This window comes from Thamnophis sirtalis, unplaced genomic scaffold (genome assembly GCF_051295495.1).
Source record: "Thamnophis sirtalis isolate CommonGarterSnake01/CBP01778 unplaced genomic scaffold, rThaSir2_p1.2 scaffold_3, whole genome shotgun sequence".
Lineage (NCBI taxonomy): Eukaryota > Metazoa > Chordata > Lepidosauria > Squamata > Natricidae > Thamnophis > Thamnophis sirtalis.
In genome coordinates, this window is record NW_028261383.1 from 167,134,595 (window position 1) to 167,158,513 (window position 23,919).

At 42.7% G+C, this 23,919-nt stretch overlaps 1 protein-coding gene across 2 annotated transcripts; it reads left to right on the forward strand.

Annotated features, from left to right (window-relative positions):
• The first annotated feature begins 7,744 nt into the window (after positions 1-7,744).
• On the forward strand, positions 7,745-23,719 carry CDK20 (cyclin dependent kinase 20). Of its 2 annotated transcripts, none has more exons than XM_087710791.1 (9): positions 7,745-7,956; positions 12,482-12,564; positions 13,105-13,218; positions 15,581-15,769; positions 15,911-16,032; positions 16,880-16,942; positions 17,583-17,706; positions 18,562-18,717; positions 22,680-23,719. In XM_087710791.1, the coding sequence occupies exons 1-9, from the start codon at positions 7,830-7,832 to the stop codon at positions 22,866-22,868; spliced, it is 1,167 nt and encodes a 388-aa protein (XP_087566917.1). In that variant the 5' UTR covers positions 7,745-7,829; the 3' UTR covers positions 22,869-23,719. The 2 variants fall into 2 exon arrangements, with proteins under 2 accessions (XP_087566917.1, XP_087566918.1); XM_087710792.1 differs by lacking the exon at positions 7,745-7,956 and adding an exon at positions 9,325-9,532.
• The last annotated feature ends 200 nt before the right edge of the window (positions 23,720-23,919 follow it).

The window sequence follows — 23,919 nt, forward strand, 5'->3', positions numbered from 1 at the left end:
CTCTCTCTTGTCTCCTCCCCACTGATCCAAGGCTCAGGCGCCACTGGCCAATCAGTCTCTCTGCACCCTGCTCGGAGTCGGAACCCTGTCCAGGGTCCTCCACATCCTCCAGGGCTGACTCATAGGGCCCCTCGCTGTCAGAGTCTGGTGGCAGCTCCAATGGCTCCTGCTGGGCCACAACAGCTACCCATCCCAATTTGCAGATCCAAAAGACAATTACCATATATATGATTGAGATTGCAGAGATTAATGGTGGAGAGTGATGGATCCTAGTGAATCCCATTGTTTTCTTTTTTCCAGGACCAATTCCATCATTAGCCACAGATGGTAACTGTGATGAGGTGGCCAGACTGAATTACAGTTTATCCTTTTAACCCTTCTCTTCCTTAACCTCATTCTGCATTGATGGTAAATTTCTCCATATAGTTAAACACCATCTTCACTAATATGCGGTAGAAATCGTAATTGTCAATGTAAGCTCTGGTGTCAATTGAAAATGAGGGTGTGAGGAGTGAAATGTGATAAAATGTCCTCCTAGACAAATCTAGGTTTGCTATTGACCCAGTATCACTGAAGATGGTGAGAATAATGACAAAGTGTGCGTGTTGGTGTAATACACAATTTATTAATGAGGCCAGATATGAATAGACTCTTAACTGTTCAGTTGCTTGCTGGGGTTTTATGATAACTATTTTATACTGTATTGACATAGAACTTTGCTAGTGTAGCAACCAGTAGTAGGGATTTCAAAAAGCCCATAGGGGTAAACGGGCTTGCCTGGAATGTAAGCTACATTTTCCCACCAATAGTGCTTTTTTTAAAGTACATTACTTTATTAAAGGAACATTGTTCTCTTGGCAATATCCAGACTTCGTTTTCATTAAGAATAGGAAAAATAAAAATTTCAACCTTAAATACAGTTACAACAGTTCATTTAGTGACTGTTTGAAGCTACAATAGCACTGGAAGAAGTGACTTATAACAATTTTTCACACTTATGCCTGTTGCAACATCTCCATGGTCACATGATCAAAATCCAGAAACTTGGCAACTGACCTATGTTTATGACAGCTGCAGTGTCTGTGTCTGTCTGTGTGCGTGTGTGTGTGTGTCAGAGGTGGGTTCCTACCAGTTCGCACCTATTCGGTAGAACCGGTTCGTCAAATCTACCGAACCGGTTAGAAGAGGTTCCACCAGTGGACCCGGAAAGCAGGCCACACCTACAGAAGAGGTTCCAAAAATTTTTTGAAACCCACCACTGGTCCTTGGATATGATTATTCTACACTATCATGGTCCTATTTATAAAACTCAGTGCCTCTGTGAAAAGTAAGGATGACTACTGCGTTTATGGTGCAATCAGAACATTGCGTGTGTTGAAGTTGTTTTAACGCAAACCAAAGATGCCTTTTAAAAAGCAAGTTTACATCATATTCTTATGCATGCCAGTGCTGTGTGTGAGGTAATTTAAGGTGGTTCTGACTAGTGTCGTCGGCATCTTCATATCCGGTCACATGGGCGGCAAGCCACTCCCATCTGGTCACATGGGCGGCAAGCCACTCCCACAAAGGAGGCCACACCCACAGAGTAGGTTCGAACAATTTTTGAAACCCACCACTGGTGTGTGTGTGTGTGAGTGATGAACACCTTTTGCAACCTTATGAGAAGGTAAGTCCACGGGGAAGCCAGATTCACTTAACAACCATGTTACTAACTTTACAACTGCAATGACTCACTTAAGAATTGTGGCAAGGCAAGTGATAAAATGGGGGCAAAACTCACCTAACAAAGGTCTCGCTTAGCAACAAAAATTTTGCACTCAATTGTGACTGTGAGACAAGGACAATCATGTAGTGCATTTCCCCCCCTCTACATGCTGTATGAGGATTGCCTTTGAAGGCAGGAAGTGCAAGCTGTACCCATTCAGTGGTGGAATCTTTAAGATTACTCTTATCAGACAAGCAGGTGTTGATCTTCTTCAAATCAGTCCCTCGCTAATACAGCTCCCTCTTTCTAGGGCTCCTTGAAGCAGTACCACAAGGCAGATGTGCTTAGAAAAGAGTTCTAGCTTTCAATAAATATTTGCATGCTACTTATGAGACACTGCCAACTACATTTTGCCAAATCTAACATTGTACTTTTTTAAAAAAAAAAAGCATTTCTCTTCTTTTCATTCAGTTACAAGAGAAGCAATTGAAAAGGAGTCATGTTGTGCTGTACTGTGTGTATAACAAGAGAATGAATACAATGGTGCTGTTGAAATTAATCTGTTTAATTTCAAGTTGAAATTAAACAGAATAAAAGCAGGGACCCATTGTCCACTATTGAGCACCCAAATAAGAATACATACATACATGCATATGCATACGCACACGGACGCACACACACACATATATATACATACATACATACATACATACATACATACATACATACATACATACATTGATAATGGATAAGAGCCTGTGGCCTAATGGCTAAGATGTCTGCGTAGTATGTAATATAGCCCAGGTTCAAATCCCAGCAAGGGTATGGCTAGCTGATGAGAGCTAAATAGCTCGAAATAGATCTATACTAGTCTCCCTTTATTTATTTATCAGCACAAATAAAACACACACACACACACACACAAAATGTATTCCAGATAAAATGTTCAGATATTTTTAAGAGATACAAGATAATAGAGATTGGCGAACTGAAATACTCTGCCATCTGTTGGTAGATAAATTCAAACAAAGTCATCCAAGGATGAAAAATGGAAGACAGCCAAATTGAATGTGCCTGCACAGAAAAGCGAGGAGAAAATCTAAAAAAATCCAAAGGAATGACTATGAGAGTGGACAGATCACCAGATCAAAGAGACAGAGATGGTGTCAGGAAAATAAAAGACCAGTATGGTTAAAGGTGTGCATAGGAAGTGATATTTATAACAAAAGGAACAATATATTGTTCAGCGAAGAATGCAGAAAGGAGAAAAAACATTTAAAGTATTCAATTCCTAACTTGGGTCAGACTGAGAAAAAGAGTTAAGAGAAACATAAAGCAATTAAAAATAATTTCAACATGAGCTTGACAGAAACATAGAGAATGTATATTGATTTTCAGGGCCAGCTAGATTGCATCCAAGCTCCTGAAGAAAGCAGGGCAAATCTTTTTTTGTTTGTTTATTACAATAATTTATTAATTAAATTTATATGCCTCTCATATTACTAGTCAACAACTCCCAGGCAGCTTACAAAATGATACAAAACATAAAATAATTAAAAATAAGAAAGATTAAATAGAAACTAAAAACCAAGAAGACAGCCAACATAGGGGTGGGGATCTTCTCTCTATCCTCTCAACTACCCCCAGCACAGAGTATCCTCATTGGGACCCCCAGGTCAACAGTCAAAGTCAGATTTTAATGCTTTTCTGGAAGGCCAAGAGTATGGGGTGAACCTCGTCTCCTGCAGGAGAATCGGGTCCGAGCCAGCAGGAAAGATTCTTCTGCACCAGCAGGAAAGATTTATTCTTCTGAAATTATTTGATAGACAAAATCTTAAACAGGCCTCTTCTTCTGGAGCAAGTGGGATGGACCAATCCCATTAGGGGCTCCTCAGATATTTTTATCCTTGAAAAATCTGGAGAAGAGGGGCATCCCCTGAGTGGAGGATGGCAAACATTCCTATTCCCTCTGCCACCCCCCCCCCCCAATTTTACACACTATAAGACAGCTTGTCATCAATAACAGAGAAAATTGTGAAGGGAAAATTAAAGCTGTACACTTCTAGAAAATGGTTTGCTATCTACTAGAAATGAATTTGTCATGGAGAAGATTTGCTGGATTCTATTTCATGTTTTGAATAGATCCCTAGCTATATACAGATTAGTCTGACAAGTAAAATATAGACTTTTGTCTTAACATCAACATTTCCCCCCACAAATAGAATAGAATAAAATAGTTTGTTGGCCAAGTGGGATTAGACACACAAGGAATTTGTCTCCAGAGCAGAAGCTCTCGGGGAACCTGCAAAGCAGCGGAGTAATAATAATCGTAATAATAATGTTTCCAACAAGAGGGATAAAAGTACACTATGATGTTCCGCTTAGCAAACTAGACAGGCTGAAACTTAAGACTGAGTGTAAGGTGTTTCTGATTTGCCTTTCAAAAGTAAATAGTATTGTCTTCACCATGCAATGATGACCTCCTCGGAGGACAGAAGTTGTGGAATGTAAGAAGCAACACTTAGCACTGTGCACAAAATGATGATTGGTGTTTTTCAGCATTTTCAGTAATCTTTGGATGTAGAGGTATAGGAAAAACCCATCAGATCTGACACGCCACTGGGTAATGGTTCCACCACAAAACCGCGGTAGACAAAAGTGCGCTCGACGAAAGCGCATACGTGACGTCATCACAGCGCGACGAAAACATCGCGCTGTGATCGGTAAATGTAAAATTAAAGCGAAAACCTTACCCTAACCCCCCCAAACCTAACCCTAAACCTAACCCTAAACCTAACCCTTAACCTAACCCTAAACCTAACCCTAACCCTAACCCTAATCCTAACCCTAAACCTAACCCTAAACCTAACCCTTAACCTAACCCTTAACCTAACGCTAAACCTAACGCTAACCCTTAACCTAACGCTAAACGTAACCCTAACGCTCTAAACCTAACCCTAACCCTTAACCTAAACCTAACCTAACCCTAAACCTAACCCTTAACCTAACCCTAAACCTAACCCTAAACCTAACCCTAAACCTAACCCTTAACCTAACGCTAAACCTAACGCTAACCCTTAACCTAACGCTAAACGTAACCCTAACGCTCTAAACCTAACCCTAACCCTTAACCTAACCCTAACCCTAAACCTAAACCTAAACCTAAACCTAACCCTAAACCTAACCCTTAACCTAACCCTAAACCTAACCCTAAACCTAACCCTAAACCTAACCCTTAACCTAACGCTAAACCTAACCCTAAACCTAACCCTAAACCTAACCCTTAACCTAACGCTAAACCTAATGCTAACCCTTAACCTAACGCTAAACGTAACCCTAACGCTCTAAACCTAACCCTAACCCTTAACCTAACCCTAAACCTAAACCTAACCCTTACCTTTATGTGAATCGGCTTGCTTTAATTTTATTTTTATTTCAATTTTTAATTTTTTTCGTCGCGCTGTGATGACGTCACATACGCGCTTTCGCCGAGCGTGCTTTTGTGGACCGCGGTTTGGACGGGTCACGCTGGGTAACATAACTAAATCCTAAATTAAAAATAATATCAGTATGTAAGGTCTGAAAAACGCTAGAATGGTTTTTAACAGAAAAAAAAAAGCAAAAATCTTCACTTAGGAAACAGAGATGGGGATACCTGTGTTCCCTAATACCGATCTTAGTATTTGATTAAGAGCTACATATACATTATGGGAACAATAGTTTCACTGCATAGGTTAGTCAGTCCCCAACCTCAAGTATTCTTCCTAAGAGTAACAATTGTTCCATGGAGAAACCAATGGCCTTGAGAGAAAATGAAACTCAATACATCCAAACAGAGATAGATAGAAATGTTATATTTGGGGTACTTGCAGTGGGCAGGAAGTTTGCCTGGATTAAATAATCAACCTCCTAGCTCTACTATTATGCTACTATATACTGATTTAATGTTACTATGCTCTTAATTGATTTGCCTCGGTAGCGGTCATATGAAAGGAGATGGAAATTTATTTGGTCGGTTCACCTGAATCTCTTGATAAAGTTTAATATTGTGATACTCTTTCTAATTCGTAGTTTGGGATGGGGCTAGGTGATGAACAGAGAGCTAGTCTGGGGTGTGGTTAAGGCCTCAGGCTGGAAACTGAAAGATTGTGAGGTCTAGTCCCATCTTAGGCACAAAGTCCCAGGGGGTGGAGGGGGACACTTTGGGCCAATTCTTCTTTCTCAGACTTAGGAAGCTGAGTCCTCTAGGAAGAGCAAACCATTTCAGAAATCTTGCCAAGAAATTTGCAGTGACGTGTTCAGAATTGCCAGGAGTAAACACTGACTGAAAAACACACACACACACACACACACACACACACACACACACACACACACACACACTGATATAGAAAGATGAGGCCAGAATATGCCTCAGAAAATTGCACCACCATAAACGTTGCCACGGTGAATTGAGATGCCTCAGGATTTCATCCTGTTCCCCATGATATCCAACATTTAAATCACTAGAAGAAACATATTGAAGTTTTTATCAGTATAAAGATTCCAGGAATGCTGTTGAAATTGTTTGTTAGTTTACTTTATTGTCATTGCACCTTGTACAATGAAATTAAATGCGCTCTTCAGTGTACAATGACAGTTCAGGTTGTGGTTGTCAAGGAATCATGTGCAGTCATTAAGCACAACATCAGGTGGTGGCTGGTTTCCTCATTGACTTGACTTATTGGAAGCTGGCAGTGAAGATCACAAGTGGTCATAGCAATAGCAATAGCAGTTAGACTTATATACCGCTTCATAGGGCTTTCAGCCCTCTCTAAGCGGTTTACAGAGTCAGCATATTGCCCCCAACAACAATCTGGGTCCTCATTTTACCCACCTCGGAAGGATGGAAGGCTGAGTCAACCCTGAGCCGGTGAGATTTGAACAGCCGAACTGCTGAACTGCAGTCAGCTGAAGTAGCCTGCAGTGCTGCATTTAACCACTGCGCCACCTTGGCTCTTGATGTGATGATGTGACTGGGGGAAGATGTGACCACTGTAACTGTGTGCTGGTTGAAAAGTGTCCCAATCATGATCCTGTGACTGTGGGGACACTGTGACAGCCACAACTTCAAGGACCGGCCTTAAGTCTTCTTTTTGAGCACTGTTGTAACTTTGAATGGTTGCTGAACAAGAAGTCACTAAGTGAGGACTACCTGTATAGTCAAAAGCCCTTCCCTGTCTTTCATGGTTGACAAAGCACAATGATACTCCTGATGACAACAATCGGACAAACCACTTGGTGGGCTCCGTAGAACTCGGGGGTCTCTGGCCTGTTATGTGAGGGCAACATTGAGATGGGTGAGATTTAAGAAACTGAAACTTAAAGTGGGACAATGTAGAAATATTACAACTTTGGAAATCAAAGCTGAAAAGTGGATTACCAAATTACATTTGATTTTGAAAGGAATCATATTCTTCCACGGAGCTACAAGCATGCAGTTTGGGAATATTCCTTAATCTCTTCATTGTTAAGTTAAAAAAAAACAACAGGTTTTGTGGCCTAACAAAGTTTGAAAGCCCCTGCTCTATAGGGCTTCCAACACTGTCCTTCTGCAAGACATCTTCAGCCAATCAAGATGCGATATTTGTCCTTAGAACTGGAATTCTGCATAGCTGTAATGGCAGCAGGTGGCAAGCGAAGCATTTCCAGTGATCTTAAGAAGATCGCCACCAGACTTGTAACTCAGCAACATCTGAATGGGCATCTTTGGGAAGGGAAAGTCCTATTTATGAGTGTAAATCCATTAAAGGGTGACAATATTTATTAGGATTAACTACATAAGAGAGGGACCTAAGTCTTCCAGGATTTTTGTTCAATTTAAAAGGGGGAAAATAGAAAAGTTCCCAAATGAATGAGTACTTTTTAATTGTGTTCTAATGCTTGTTCCTTCAATGCTCGTTTTGTCTTCTATACCAGGGGTCTCCAACCTTGGCCACTTGAAGACTTGTGGACTTCAACTCCCAGAATTCCTCAGCCAGCTGGCTGAGGAATTCTGGGAGTTGAAGTCCACAAGTCTTCAAATGGCCAAGGTTGGAGAACCCCGTTTATACTACCCAAACTTCTGGAGAACTCAAAAGCTTTCATGCACAGACTTCTTCCGCGGCGCTTTGCTTTCCGAAAGGGGACCTTCAGGAACCGTTGGAGTCGGGTTGCTGGGCAACGCGGTCCCGTCTCTATAAACCGCAGCAAGAGTACTGCCTGGCGAAGAGGTAAGTTGAAAAATCCCAGTTGTAGAGTCATCATTTCCGGTTCCAATTAGACTCCTCCAAGCTTGAAGCGAGGGTGGCGAAAGTACGCAGCCAACCTAAAATCTTAATTCAACACACCTTTTTGTGGCAGTGTCTCCATCAGGTGGGGCGAATTGCAGTTTATCGATCCCAGTTCGACATCCTCTCATAGCCTTAAGGCGTGGGAACCTTTTATTTACCTCGAATATGTAACGATAGATATTATACTGTCTTTATTCCGAGAAGGCAAAATACGATAAGATTAACTTTAAACAATACGCCCGCACGCACCTTGCGGTTTTGGTCAAACACTGATTTATGGAGATGTGTAAATTGTATTCCTATTTTTAACAACGGCATAGCAGGCATGGGATGTGTGAAGCCTCCTTGCTCTCTGCATTAGAGCTCCTCTATGCTGTAGACGGGCGTTTTAGAATCATTAAAGATAAAGATATATGCCAAATGAAACCACTAACGGATCTTTGCGATTTTGTATGCCTCTCTTCCAAAGGGATGTTTTTGAACCTTTCACTAGGGCCGCCTGAGTTTCTAGCGGGGCAGAAAACTCGGTTTTGCCATAACTTGCAGGATATGTTTGCCCGAAATATGTAAATAAATATGGGTTTGTTTGGTGATTTTTTTTAAAAAAGCACAGGTTGGGGGGGGGGGGGGACAGTGGCCAAAGGATTGCTTAGAACAGTGTTTCTCAACCTTGGCAACTTGAAGATGTCCGGACTTCAACTCCCAGAATTCCCCAGCCAGCAAATTTGCTGGACTTCAACTCCCAGAATTCCCCAGCCAGCATTTGCTGGATTTCAACTCCCAGAATTCCCCAGCCAGCATTTGCTGGACTTCAACTCCCAGAATTCCCCAGCCAGCATTTGCTGGACTTCAACTCCCAGAATTCCCCAGCCAGCATTTGCTGGCTGGGGAATTCTGGGAGTTGAAGTCCGGACATCTTCAAGTTGCCAAGGTTGAGAAACACTGGCTTAGAAACTCTACTGCGAAAATCCAGCAGAGTGTGGTGGGATCCTTCTGTTTCCTCGAGACGGGCAGTGTTTTTCCAACTTGGCAACTTTTAACATATGTGAACTTTAATTCCCAGGATTCTTCATGATGAAATTCCCTAGTCATCATGGAGAATCCTGGGAATTAAAGAGTTGAAGTGCACACATCTTTTTACCCGCACACACATACGCACGCACAACTTTAGGAAACGGCTCATATATGAAGCTAGGCTAACTACTTTTCATAGAGCAGGGTGGACTTCAACTCCCAGAACCCCCCTGGGCAGCATGGAATTGTGGGAGTTGAAGTCCACCCATGTAAAAGCCGAGAAGCCCCGCAATAGAGAACCTGAACTCTCGTGGAAATGCCGGGGAACCGCCACTTGCGGGAGCGCGCGGCATGCTGGGAAACGACCATCGGGGAATCCTTTGGCTGAGCAGCCTCCTGATTCTCCGGGGACCCGATCCGAGAAAACGGGCTGGATGGCGGAGTCCCGCATCCATCTCCCTGGAATCCTTTAAGGGGCCCTGGGCGGGGATCCTCTAATAGGGTAAGCAGGGGTTTATAGGGTTTTGCATTAGACGACGCGGAGACCCACCCCAATTATCCCTTTAAGCTGTCCCGGCTGCTTTTTTTAAATTTTATTTTGTCTTCTTAAAGCGTTATTACTTTTAATGGGGGTTCCACACTTTTTTTTTTAAAGGAACAGGCAACCACCATTATTACCATTATGCATTAGGAAAAGCGGTGCATTAGCGCCTTAGGTTAAGAGAGAGAGAAAGGCAACTTACCTCTTTCACATTTTAAATATGCGCGTGCACCGTAACGGGAAAGTATGTAGGAATAGATTTTTTTTTCTATTTCTTTCGTGCAGTTAGATCTTGAGGAATTGCCCAGTTGGGTGGGCAGCATAGTAGATAGTAAGTAGCAGCATAGAATTAGAATCAATCCCGTTTATTGCTTTAGTATATTATGATGGGTATATCTTAAATTTTGATATCTCTGCAAAGATCCTAGGTGTATTTGCAAAAAACTAATACCTGCGGGTTGTTGAATATTCCATAAAACAAGGAACCGCTATATTCCACAACAGTATACCACTGAATATGTTTGGGGGCAGTCGAGAAATGAGAGACCTGTGCTGCTGTGAAATCCTGTTTGCAGAACCAGTGATAAGATCTCTTATCTAATCCAGGAGAACTGCTGAAATTGATGATTTAATTTAGGATTGAAACTGCTTCCTATGTTCGTGTTTTGGATTAAAGAAAGTGGCATGGTTGATGGGATCATCTTGGCATATACAAAGGGACTTGGCATTTATCCTCTTTAAAGCAACTATCTTAATATTTTAACTCGGATATCTGGGATAGGTTTTTATGCATATTTCCCTTTCTAAATTATATGCTAGACTTGTATTTCAGAGTAACTAGGTTCCAGTTATTGAGAAAATTGCTTCTCTCATCCAGGATATCGCAATACCACTTACATACCACTTCGCAGTGCTTTACAGCCCTCTCTAAGATGTTTACAGCCTATTGCCCCCCAACAATCTGGGTCCAATAATTGGGGGGGGGATCACTTAAACAAGAGGTGGTTTTGCTTTTGAATCTATTAATAAAAACAATCTTATCAAATATTATTGAGGAATTAATTGCTATTCATTATATTCTGATTGATGTTGAACTTGAACTGTTAATACCATTTTATAATGCTTTAGTAAGGCCACACTTGGAATGCTGCATTCAGTTTTGGTCGCCACGATGTAAAAAAGATGTGGAGACTCTAGAAAGAGTGCAGAGAAGAGCAACAAAGATGATTAGGGGACTGGAGGCTAAAACATATGGAGAACGGTTGCAGGGACTGGGTATGTCTAGTTTAATGAAAAGAAGGACTAGGGGAGACATGATAGCAGTGTTCCAATATCTCAGGGGTTGCCACAAAGAAGAGGGAGTCAAGCTATTCTCCAAAGCACCCGAGGGTAGGACAAGAAACAATGGGTGGAAACTAATCAAGGAGAGAAGCTACTTAGAACTGAGGAGAAATTTCCTGACAGTTAGAACAATTAATCAGTGGAATAGCTTCCCTCCAGAAGTTGAGAATGCCCCAACACTGGAAGTCTTTAAGAAGATGTTGGATAGCCATTTGTCTGAAATGGTATAGGGTTTCCTGCCTAAGCAGGGGGTTGGACTAGAAGACCTCCAAGGTCCCTTCCAACTCTGCTATTGTACTGTATTGTATTGAACTCCCATCCCATATAATATGATTTGTAATTGGTGTCTTCTTATCCTGTTTAAATGGAACCTTTTAGTATTGACTAATTTATAATAGGCTGGGTTATTTTATGTTTTATTTTTCTGGAAAAGGAATTAAAAGAGTAGCCTGACTTTGCTTCCTCAATACTATAATACCTTGTGAAAGAATCTTGAAATCAACACTGGAGATATCCACAAAGTAATGTAGTCAATATCCTATGATGCATTTTGGAAGTTTGCTTTGATTTGATTGAAATTATCTTCTATACCATCAAGAATTCTGACTTTTAAAAAATCTTGCCACTCTGTATATGTGCTGGAGAAAGTTCATATTTATTTATAGTATTGAAAAGGTTTATAAGGCTACTCATCTTATACAATATTACCCTGACTGTCTAACAACAGCTACATAAAGAAAACACCATATACAACTCAAATAACATTATACTCCCATCCCAAATATACGGTATATGTGTTGAACTCAACTCCCAGCTAGCCATGTGGCTGGAGGAACAAGTCTTCATGGCTTTACACCATCCATAGTATTTTCTTCAAATGCTGGGTGCATTTTAATGTGTGTATTATAAAATGGAAATTTGTTTTGATTCATTTTATGTTTGCCGCCAGGAGTTACTTGTTGAGATGGACATCCAAATTGAATAAATACAAAAAGAAATATGCCCACTGATTTCAATGAATTAATTCAAAGATAGAGAATTGCATCCAAGATTTAAGTCATAGTATGTTTTAAAATTTGATTTAACAAATTGGCTTCCCGATTTAGAAATTATGATCTTGTAAAGACCATGGTTGTTTTTTTTTTGGTTAATCACATTTTTTCAGTGACTTACTTTTCCTAGTTGGAAGCCAAATTAGTTAACCAGTTTCACAAAAAAAAAAAATAGCGCAGGAACATCCCGATAGAAATCGGCAGCTGGCAAGATGAGAGGTGACACTCTGCCTTTTTTTGCTATTTGAAAATTTGTCATCAGATGTAGTTCTTTATTTTGAGCCTTTTGAACTGTTTGTAGTTTTATGTAGATTTTAAAACTAATTTTAATTGTTTTAAATTACATTTACTTTTGGGGTGGTTAGGGTAGCAGTCTAATGTTAGCTTGAAAGAGAAAGTGGGGCATACTTTTAACAAAGAAAAAAGGAAAGACAGATCACAAGTTATTTAAGAAGAATCCATGAATCTCAGGCTGGAACAGATGAGCTGACTTTTCTTTGTCTGTTTCAATTATTAGAAGGCGCCATGGATCAATATAGCATTCTTGGCCGTATTGGAGAAGGAGCCCATGGCATTGTTTTCAAAGCCAAGAACATAGAAGTAAGTGGAATGTCAGCGATCCAAATATCATCCAAAATTAAATCAGAGTCGAAGACAAAGTATTCCTCAAAGTTCCAATTTATTAAGAGGGACCTGTTGGCACATCTGTGAAAACCCGAATCTGAAAGCTTCCCGGGGTGAAAGTTTCACCCAGTTGAAACTTCATGATCTTGCCCCCACACCCACAAGTCCATCACATGGTCCAATCTTCCACTGCCATGCTGACAGTTTCATCCACCCAGTTCCGATCAGGCTCAGAGGTGTCGAGAACAAAAGATGACCTTGGTTTCTAGAAAGGAATTTTATTTTGACAACAACACATTCTACTCCTTACTATTCCCCCTCTCAATTCCCCATTAATAAAAAGCTTAGTAGAAAAGAATATTAGTGTGGCAGGCCAAAGATCCTAAAAGGAACCGTCTGCAGGCCTGACATGGAATTCTTTATGATCTTTGAGGCCAATGTAGCCAGCTTTAGTTCCTCCTGCCCCGGAGATGAACATCTGCTTCCAATTTTTATTTTTGCTCCCTTACCTGGCAGACTGGGGAGACCGTGGCACTGAAGAAAGTGGCCCTCCGCAAGCTAGAGGATGGGATCCCCAACCAAGCCCTGCGGGAGATCAAGGCTTTGCAGGAGATTGAGGAAAACCAGCACGTGAGTAGCTTGTGGAAGTGACAGTTCATGAGTTAACCGGATCAGTTAACTGGATTCTCAAGTTCTATCTCAGATTAGGCCTCTAATAAACTAACCTTTCAGAACAAATTAGTCTGGTTTACATATCGCTCTAAGGCAAAATAACCTGAGGGAGAGTGTTGGGAATTAAGATAAACGTTATTTTATTATTTATTTATTTTGTCAAACATGTATGAGATAACAGGTATAAGTATAACCATGGACCTGAACAAGGGAAAAAGCTACAAATGAATGGGGACAATAGGCCAGGGATGGTAGCAATGGTGGGTTTCAAAAATTGTTTGAACCTACTCTGTGGGTGTGGCCTCCTTTGTGGGAGTGGCTTGCCGCCCATGTGACAGGATGGGAGTGGCTTGCCGCCCATGTGACTGGATACGAAGATGCCGACGACACTTGTCAGAACCACCTTAAATTATCTCATACACAGCACTGGCATGCATAAGAATATGATATAAACTTGTTTTCTAAAAGGCATCTTTGGTTTGCGTTAAAACAACTTCAACACACGCAATGTTCTGATTGCACCACAAATGCAGTAGTCATCCTTAGCTTTCACAGAGGCACTGAGTTTTATAAATATGAGCATGATAGTGTAGAATAATCATATCCAAGGACCAGTGGTGGGTTTCAAAAAAGTTTGGAACCTCTTCTGTAGGTGTGGCCTGCTTTCCGGGTCCACTGGTGGAATCTCTTCTAACCGGTTCGGTAGATTTGACGAACCGGTTCTACCGAATAGGTGCGAACTGGTAGGAACCCACCTCTGGATGGTAGGCACACTGGTGCACTTATGCATGCCCCCTACAGACCTCTTAGGAAAAGGGTGAGATCCACGCTAGACAGTTTGAGGTTGAAGCTGTGAGGGTTTGAGGATGTAACAACAGAGTCAGGTAGTGCATTCCAGGCATTGACCACTCTGTTGCTGAAGTCATATTTTCTGCAATCGAGTTTGGAGCGGCTTACCTTGAGTTTGTATTAATTGTTTGCCCGTGCATTACTGCGATTGAAGCTGAAGTAGTCATTGACAGGTAGGATGTTGTAGCAGACAATTTTGTGTACTACGCTTAGGTCAGACCTTGGTCAGCATAGTTCTAGGTTGTCCAAGCCCAAAATTTCAAGCCTGGTGGCATAAGGTATTCTACTGTGAGCAGAGGAGTGGAGTACTCTTCTCGTGAAATACCTCTGGACTCACTTGATGGTATTAATGTCCGATATACAGTGTGGATTCCAAGCAAATAGTTATAGTTATAGTTTTATTGATTTGTATGCCGCCCACTCCCGAAGGACTCCGGGCAGCTTACAATAAAACAAGGGAGGGGGAATAATACACAAACAACATTAAAATATACAACAATCACAATCTCCGGGGGGGCTGGATATTTCGAGAGCCCCCCGGCCTGCTGGAGCAGCCAGGACTTAACAGCTTTGCGGAAGGCCGGGAGGGTAGTAAGGGTCCGGATCTCCATGGGGAGATCGTTCCAGAGGGCTGGCGCTGCAACAGAGAAGGCTCTCCCCCGGGGAGTCGCCAGCCGACATTGGCTGGCAGATGGATTATGGATGAACTGAGCCATTATAACTTTGCTGTGACTTTCCCTTTCACTGAAACAACTTGCTGCCACTCCCTTGAGCGTCCAGAAACAGATAAAAACTGCATATAATGATTACTAGATTTTTACCTAATAATTGGATAACTCATGCCCCATTGGGTCATTGTTTCAGAGACATTTCCTTACTTAAACAGAGAAGCAGAATGACCACAGATGGACAAAAAAGCAGTGGGAGTGGAAGCAATCTCCTGCCACTTTTACTCACCAACTTCTTTTGGAGGGCTAATTGACCAGCTTAAAGAAGCTTAATGAAATGTGTTCAGCATAAAGATACAGTACCGTAGGTATTGGGGGGGGGGGGGGAATAATATAATTTAAGGCTTTGTAAACACCTTCAGATGGTTCGTGCTGTGTCAGACACTCAGTCACTTAACACGCTATACTGAGGATAGAAGGCTAGGTAAATGTTCATTATATCAATTGTGGGTCAGGTCATCCAATATTGAATCCAAGGAGCCGAGGTGGCGCAGTGGTTAGGGTGCAGTACTGCAGGCCACTTCAGCTGACTGTTATCTGCAGTTCAGCGGTTCTAATCTCACCGGCTCAAGGTTGACTCAGCCTTCCATCCTTCCGAGGTGGGTGAAATGAGGACCCGGATTGTTGTTGGGGGCGATATGCTGATTCTGTAAACCGCTTAGAGAGGGCTGAAAGCCCTATGAAGCGGTATATAAGTCTAACTGCTATTGCTATTGCTAACTTGTCTAACTTCTTTCTTTTAGGTGGTGCAACTGAAAGACGTTTTCCCTCATGGCACAGGGTTTGTGTTGGTATTTGAGTATATGCTCTCTGATCTGTCTGAGGTGATCCGCAACTCTGAACAGCCTCTTACTGAAGCCCAAGTGAAAGGCTACATGCTGATGCTGCTCAAGGGAGTGGCTTTCTGCCATGCCAACTCTATTATGCACCGGGTGAGGTCTGGTCATATTTGACCCAAATATAGTTTCCTTCTCCCTGGAAGATCACACCTTGCTATTTGACCCATTGATGCTGTGCATCCCGTTCTTCGTTAGCTTCTGACAGGTTTTCAAATTCTTGCCTTGTCATTTCAGGATCTGAAACCAGCCAATTTGCTGATCAGCTCCACAGGGCAATTGAAAATTGCTGATTTTGGCTTGGCCCGAGTGTTCACCAGCGATGGAGATAGACTATATAGCCATCAAGTGGCCACCAGGTAAGTAGCAATGGGCATGGGCTATGGACTGAGCATTTAGCCACGGAAGGCAGAATCAAACGGGAAGATGCCTGTATCTCCAACTCGTAGTAGCCACAGCTAACATGTTTAGTGGTAATCAGAGGTGGGTTCCTACCAGTTCGCACCTATTCGGTAGAACCGGTTCGTCAAATCTACCGAACTGGTTAGAAGAGGTTCCACCAGTGGACCCGAAAAGCAGGCCACACTTACAGAAGAGGTTCCAAAAATTTTTGAAACCCACCACTGGTCCTTGGATATGATTATTCTACACTATCATGCTCATATTTATAAAACTCAGGGCCTCTGTGAAAGGTAAGGGTGACTACTGCGTTTGTGGTGCAATGAGAACATTGCGTGTGTTGAAGTTGTTTTAACGCAAACCAAAGATGCCTTTTAAAAAACAAGTTTACATCATATTCTTATGCATGCCAGTGTTGTGTGTGAGGTAATTTAAGGTGGTTCTGACAAGTGTCGTCGGCATCTTCATATCGGGTCACATGGGCGGCAAGCCACTCCCATCCGGTCATATGGGTGGCAAGCCACTCCCCCAAAGGAGGCCACACCCACAGAGTAGGTTCGAACAATTTTTGAAACCTACCACTGGTGGTAATGGAAGTTGGACAAAATAGCTCAGCGACATTCCGAGGGGTCTTAGATTCCCAGTTCTGACCTTATTCCAAGAACTTTGAAATCAGTCCTCAATGTAAAGGAAGTGCTGGAGTCTTGTTGGCACCAGACGTGAATGTTATGGGGGCTAGAATTGAGTTACATTGTGAGAGATGAATAGAGATGTGTATAATATAATTTGTGTACTCTTCCCAATTAGGTGGTATCGGGCTCCCGAATTGCTGTACGGTGCTCGAAAGTATGATGAAGGCGTAGACCTGTGGTGAGCAGCTTTGATCTCTTTCACTTAATCAGTCTGGAATGTTCTATTTCTGGGCTGTTTTAAGAGGGTAGCCTTGGAGTGTTAGAGATGCAGTTGTTGACTGAAAGCCTTGACCACAATGCCACCGGATATAATTGATATGCACAGTAGGTGGAAAATTGCCAAGGGAATCCAGTATAATTATACTTTTTTAGACGAGGAAATTAGAAAGCAAACGTTGAAAGAAAGTTAAAAAAAAAATCCAGGTTTCTCCAAAATGCTAGGAAATCATTCAGAAATACAATCATCAACATTTACTTATAATATATTTCCTAGATCCGGAAAAGTGTTATTACCATTATCCCGATTAATCAACATTAGTTAGGGAAATCTGGAGGAAAGGAATCTTCCTTCAGAAAAGGGAAGCCTATCCCAAATGAGGAAAGCAAAAAAGAATGCAAATTTGCACAAAAGAAATGGAAGTCTATAAAATGGAACATTGAAATATTTGCATGGGGGGGAAAAACATATTGAAATCAAGAATCAAAGAGGTTTCACTGCATAAGAAGCAGGAAACTGGTTAGGGGAGTGATTGTTTGGATGACAGAGATGTTTCCCCTTATCCCTTCATCCAGCTACCTCTTTTTTTCTCTTTAACCAGGGCGGTTGGCTGTATCTTTGCTGAACTTCTCAACAATTCTCCTCTCTTCCCTGGCGAAAATGACATTGAGCAGCTGTGTTGTGTCCTCCGTGTGCTTGGCACACCTAATCAAAAGACCTGGCCGGTCGGTCCAATAAACCATTAGCTTGCCCAAAGGGATTAGGGCCCAGGGGAGGAGCGGGAACGTTTAAAAGTGAAGAAACCAACAGCCAAGTCCCCCCCATTTATTTATTTATTTTATTTAATTAGCTTGTATGCCGCCCACTCTCGGAAGACTCAGCGCGGCTTACAAATAAAAAGGGAAGGGGGGGGGATATAAAAATAAAAAACAACAATTAAAAATTCAACAACATTCATAACTTAGGATGTGGGCTGGATGATTCAACAGCCCCAGACCTGCCGGAACAGCCAGGTCTTAGTCACTTTGCGGAAGGCCGGAAAGGTAGTAAGGGTCCTGATCTCAACGGGGAGATCGTTCCATAGGGCCGGAGCAGCTACAGAGAAGGCCCTCCTCCGGGGGGTCGCCAGACGACATTGACCGGCAGATGGAATCCGGAGGAGGCCTAGTCTGTGGGATCTAATTGGTTGTAGGGAGGTAATTGGCAGGAGGCAGTCTCTCAGGTAGCCAGGTCCGATACCATGTAGGGCTTTAAAAGTAACGACTAGCACCTTGAAGCGTGTCCGGAGACCAATGGGAAGCCAGTGCAGCTCGTGGAGGATAGGTGTAACGTGGGTGTACCTAGGCGCACCCACAGTTACTCGCGCGGCTGCATTCTGGACTAGCTGAAGTCTTCGAACACTCTTCAGGGGCAGCCCCATGTAGAGTGCGTTACAGTAATCCAGTCTTGAGGTGACGAAGGCGTGAGTGACTATCCGAAGGGCCTCCCGGTCCTGATAGGGTCGCAATTGGTGCACCAGGCGAACCTGGGCAAAGGCCCCCCTGGTTACAGCCAACATTGTTATTCTTTTTCTGGGACAGGAGATTACAGAGTTGCCTGATTACAACAAAATCTCCTTCAAAGAGAAGCAGCCCATCCCTTTGGAGCAGGTGGTGCCAGATGCTTCTCCGCAAGCAGTGCAGCTCCTGAAAGAGTTCCTGGTTTATCCTTCAAAGCAACGGATGCAGGCAGCCCAGGTAAGGGGGAGCAGTGAGGCTGCCGGTATAGTGCCAGTGCTAGCATCCTGCAAAGAGCAAAGCAAGGGATTGCGTGAAGCAACTAATTATACACAATGTACCGTGTACAGACAGTTCTCAAATTGCAACAGTGTGCTTAGTGACAGTTCGAAGTTACGAGAGTGCTCAAAAAAGTGACATGATAGTGTTTCAGGTTGACCGACAAATGCGCTCGACAAAAGCGCGCCGACAAAACCGCGGGGAGAAACGCGCAGGTTCGAAATCATGTGGACGAATGACCACAGAAGCATGGTGACAACAGTGCGCTGACAGAAGCGCGCTCTAAACCTAACCCTAAAGGTAACCCTAAACCTAACTCTAATCCTAAACCTAACCCTAAACCTAACCCTAACCCTAACCTAACCCTAACCCTAACCCTAACCCTAAACTTAACACTAAACCTAACCCTAACCTAACCCTAACCCTAACCCTAACGTAACCCTAAACCTAACCCTGAACCTAACCCTAACCTAACCCTAACCCTAACCCTAACCCTAACCTAACCCTAAACCTAACCCTGAACCTAACCCTAAACCTAACCCTGAATCTAAACCTAAACCTAACCCTAACCCTTACCCTTACCTTAACCGTAATCGCGCTTTTGTCGCCGTTCTTTTGTCGGCGCGCCTTTGTGGGCGCGCTGTAGGCATCGCGGTTTTATCGCCGCGGTTTTATCGCCGCGGTTTTGTCGGTGCGCTGTTGACAGGCGCGCATTTGTCGGGTCACGAGTGTTTCATACTTATGACCATTGCAACATCCCCATGGTCATGTGATTTACATTTCGATGCTTGACAACAGACTCCTACTTATGACAGTTGCAGTTCCTGGAGTCATATGATCACCTTTGCAACCTAAAAGCAAAGTCAATGGGGAAACCAGATTTACTTAACAACCATGTTAATAGTTTAACAACTGCAATAATTCCCTTGCATGTGGTAAGAAGAGTTGTAAAATGGCGCAAAACTCACTTAACCGACGTCTCACTTAGCAACATAAATTTTGGGCTCAATTGTCATAAGTTGAGGACTACCTGTATTGGCAGAAACCAGTATGTATGAGTCTTTCTTTGAAACTACTACATGTACATTAATGAAGGAGTAGTTTGAGCCCCTTGTGACTGCCCAAACACAATTAACATGCTCAGTCATCCATGCTGTTTTCTTTAAAAACACATTTTTCACACTTCAAAGAAAGTGGTGGACACATAGTTTTTATAGGTGCCGAATTCTGATAGATTGAAACTGTGATTCTGCTTTAGTAAAATTGCCTCTGGAGGTTAATGTCAGTTGCAAAACTACAAACGGAAGCAGATGAGTACAGTCCAGGGTTGAGATTGGATTGTCCCAGTGGTGGGTTTCAAAAATTGTTCGTATCTACTCTGTGGGTGTGGCCTCCTTTGTGGGAGTGGCTTTCCACCCATGTGACCGGATATGAAATTATGAATTAGTACTTAGGTCGGTCCAAGTAGCTATTCAGAAACTCTGGCATTGAAGTATGCAAGTCTTAAAGCCTTCAAGTTACAAGATCCTTGCACCCCTAACCCTTTAGGAAAAAAAACTAGGGGTCTTCAAACCTGACAGCTTTAAGACTTATGGACTTCAACTCCCAGAATTCCTCCTCCAGTCACGTTGGCTCAGGAACTCTGGCATTGAAGCATGCAAGACTTAAAGCTGTCAAGTTACAAGATCCTTGCACCCCTAACCCTTTAGCAGTGGTGGGTTTCAAAAAATTTTGGAACCTCTTCTGTAGGGTCCACTGGTGGAACCTCCTCTAACCAGTCCGGTAGATTTGACAAACTGGTTCTACCGAATAGGTGCGAACTGGTAGGAACCCACCTCTGGATTGTCCCCTGCCATGGAGATCCTTTAGATTTACCCACTTGTGGACATCTTCCATCCACTCCCTATCCTAGGCTTAGCTTGTAACAAGGAATCTGAGAAAATAAGCAATGGTTTTACAAGCACTTTTGCATAGCATTTGAACCTGATCTAGGCTATCTCTTGGAATTCCCTAAGAGTGCCAAAGATTATATCCTTATTTTGGATACTTGTTGAAAAATCAACCCTGGGGAATAGTTTACTTTTAAAATTCCTTGAGAAATTTTGCTCTTTGAGAAGAAAGCAAGTTCATTCTGTGTCACCAAAAGAGGGCACTCCAACCCACTTTGCTCTTTTGCAGTGGATATTTGTCTATGATCTTTTGCACAGCTAAGAAAGTCCAGTTCCCTAAAGATGCCTCTCTAGCTAATGAACAACTTGTGGTACTATTTCAAAGGCAACATGCAACTACTTCACCTTAATAGGTGTTTTTAAAAGAAACAATATTAAACACTAGGGAGAAAACATGAGAAGATTAAAGAGGGAGATTACATTCCCCACTTCATGTGAAATTCTGGGAATGGGGTGGAGGGATTGCATGGTAGAAGCTTGTTCAAACCTTGTTCATCCAGCATGTGTGACCCGTATCCCCTTTGTGCTGTTAGCATCTTTCCCTAGCTGATACAGGTAGTCCTTGATTCATAACCAGTTGCTTAGCAACAGTTCAAAATCCCAACGGACCTACCCAGAGGGTACCGTATTTTTCGGACTATAAGACGCACTGGTATATAAGATGCACGAAGATTTTGAAGAGGTAAGTAAGAAAAAAAAAGTTTTTGCCTTCTCTCAGCACTCTGCAGGCTTCAGCAGGATTGGGGTAAGGCAAAAATGCCCCCTTTTTTGTGAAAAATGAGGCATTTTAAACAAAAATGGTGTTTTTGCGAAAAATGGCCTGGTTTTGTCTGTTTTTCACAAAAATGGGGTGCGGGGTGCGGTTCCACCACAAAACCGCGGTAGACTAAAGCGCGCTCGACGAAAGCGCGTACCTGACGTCATCACAGCGCGACGAAAACATCACGCTGTGAGCGGTAAAGTTAAAATTAACGCGAAAACCTTACCCTAACCCCCCCCAAACCTAACCCTAAACCTAACCCTTAACCTAACGCTAAACCTAACGCTAACCCTTAACCTAACCGTAAACCTAACCCTAATGCTTAACGTAACCCTAAACCTAACCCTTAACCTAACCCTAACCCTAAACCTAACCCTTACCTTTACGTGAATCGGCTTGCTTTAAAAGCGCTTTTTAAAGCGCCCTTTTTTTCCCGCGGTCGTATTTGTCGCGCTGCTGCTGACATCAGGTACGCGCTTTAATCGGGCGCGCTTTAGTGGACCGCGGTTTTGTCGTGCCACGGCGGGGTGCGGGGCTTCAGGAGGCCAAAAATGGCTGTATTCTGTCTATAAGACATACCAACATTTCCATGCTTTTTTAGCGGGGCGGGGGTGGGGGAGATGTGTCTTATACTCCGGAAAATATGGTACTTATGATCTGGATTTGAAGTTCCAACTCTTGGACCCCTCACTAAAAGCTGAACCCTTCACGTGATCATGTGAACACATTTCCGTGGCTTAGCATTTGGGTTGCATTAATGGCCATTTGCAGCATCCCACAGTTTCACAAGGGTTTTGCTGAAAATTGGCATTTATTTCTGTCCCAGAGCAAACCGTGGCCTTACTGAAGAATTGTAATGTTCATTTAATGAGTGTTGCAAAAGGGGGCATACAATCACCTTACAACCATACCATGCAACCATACAACTGTGACGGGCAGGCTTCTTTACAATTGTAACTCCAGGACTACCTGTACTTCCCATAATGCTCAACCAGTAGAACAGTGTTTCTCAACCTTGGCAACTTGAAGATGTCCGGACTTCAACTCCCAGAATTCCCCAGCCAGCGAATGCTGGCTGGGGAATTCTGGGAGTTGAAGTCCGGACATCTTCAAGTTGCCAAGGTTGAGAAACACTGCAGTAGAAGATCTGTGAAGTGTAATCCAATTCCCACGGTCAGAGCCAGGCAGATGATTTCTTTCCTTTTGTTCCTTAGGCACTTCTGCATCCCTATTTCTTTACGCCCCCTCTGCCGGCCCACCACTCGGAATTACCAATTCCCCAGCGTGGGGGCAAAAAGATTCGTCAGGGGCTCCAGCACCAGCGTGATTTCCATGTGGAGCAGCCACTGGAAGGGTCAGTCGTAGATCTCGAACTGGTGGCACCGTATGTGATTGATGTATAAAAAGAGAGCCCCCTTTTGCTCTCCTTTAAAGTCTGGCTTTTATAACATCTCCCGAAGCAAGTTTGGTTCTTCATCTCAAGGCACTTTAAATTCTTGTGGGAAGGCGCTGTGCATTTATTGGGCCTATGCGTGAGTAACCACAAGGCAGTGACCCAGTGATATCACGCAGGTGGCTGAAATGAATCCAGGACTTTCAAAAGCATGTTTTAACTTTTTCCACCATACAAGGGCCTATTGGATGGCTGAATTCAGTAGTTTCTACTGTAGAGCATGCTAAGCTGCCACCCTGGAAGAAGGAGCAAGAAAAAGTCTTCTCTCCAAAGACTCACAAAACCCATCCTGTGAGGAACGTGACAAAACTCTCTCCTGATAGTCTTCCTTTTTTCCAATGATTTTTTTAAAAAATTATTCACAAAATTAAACTCCAAACAAAATTAAAAAAAATACACAAGAACAAAGCAAAGCTACATAAGACATGGAAACAAATGTGCATTTTTAAAACTGCATATACATAGTTTGTCCTGCTATTTTCCCTGACCACATTTTCCCTCCTTGGGATAACAAAATAAGGCTTAAATGTATTCAGGGGAACAAGGTCTCTGATCCTCTGAAGCAGAGTAGGGCCCAAAAGAAAAGGCCCAATTTCTTTCTTTCTTTCTTTCTTTCTTTCTTTCTTTCTTTCTTTCTTTCTTTCTTTCTTCCTTCCTTCCTTCCTTCCTTCCTTCCTTCCTTCCTTCCTTCCTTCCTTCCTTCCTTCCTTCCTTCCTTCCTTCCTTCCTCTCTCTCTCTTCTCCTTTCTTATGCAATGGCTGTTATAAAGGTTGATAATTAAACAGGTAAGCAATCAATTACATTCCTGGGCTGTTTATTGGGTTATAGATTTTGGGGGTGAACCCTGAGGAGCATGGTATCCAATGAGAACTTGGGATCTGTTGACCAAATTAAGAATACTTCTGAGGATTTCTGCCACTATCCCAGATCATGTGCTTAAGACCTGGCCTGATTTAAAGGTCATCTGCCTAGATTTAACTCTGATGAAGCAGGGATTTTG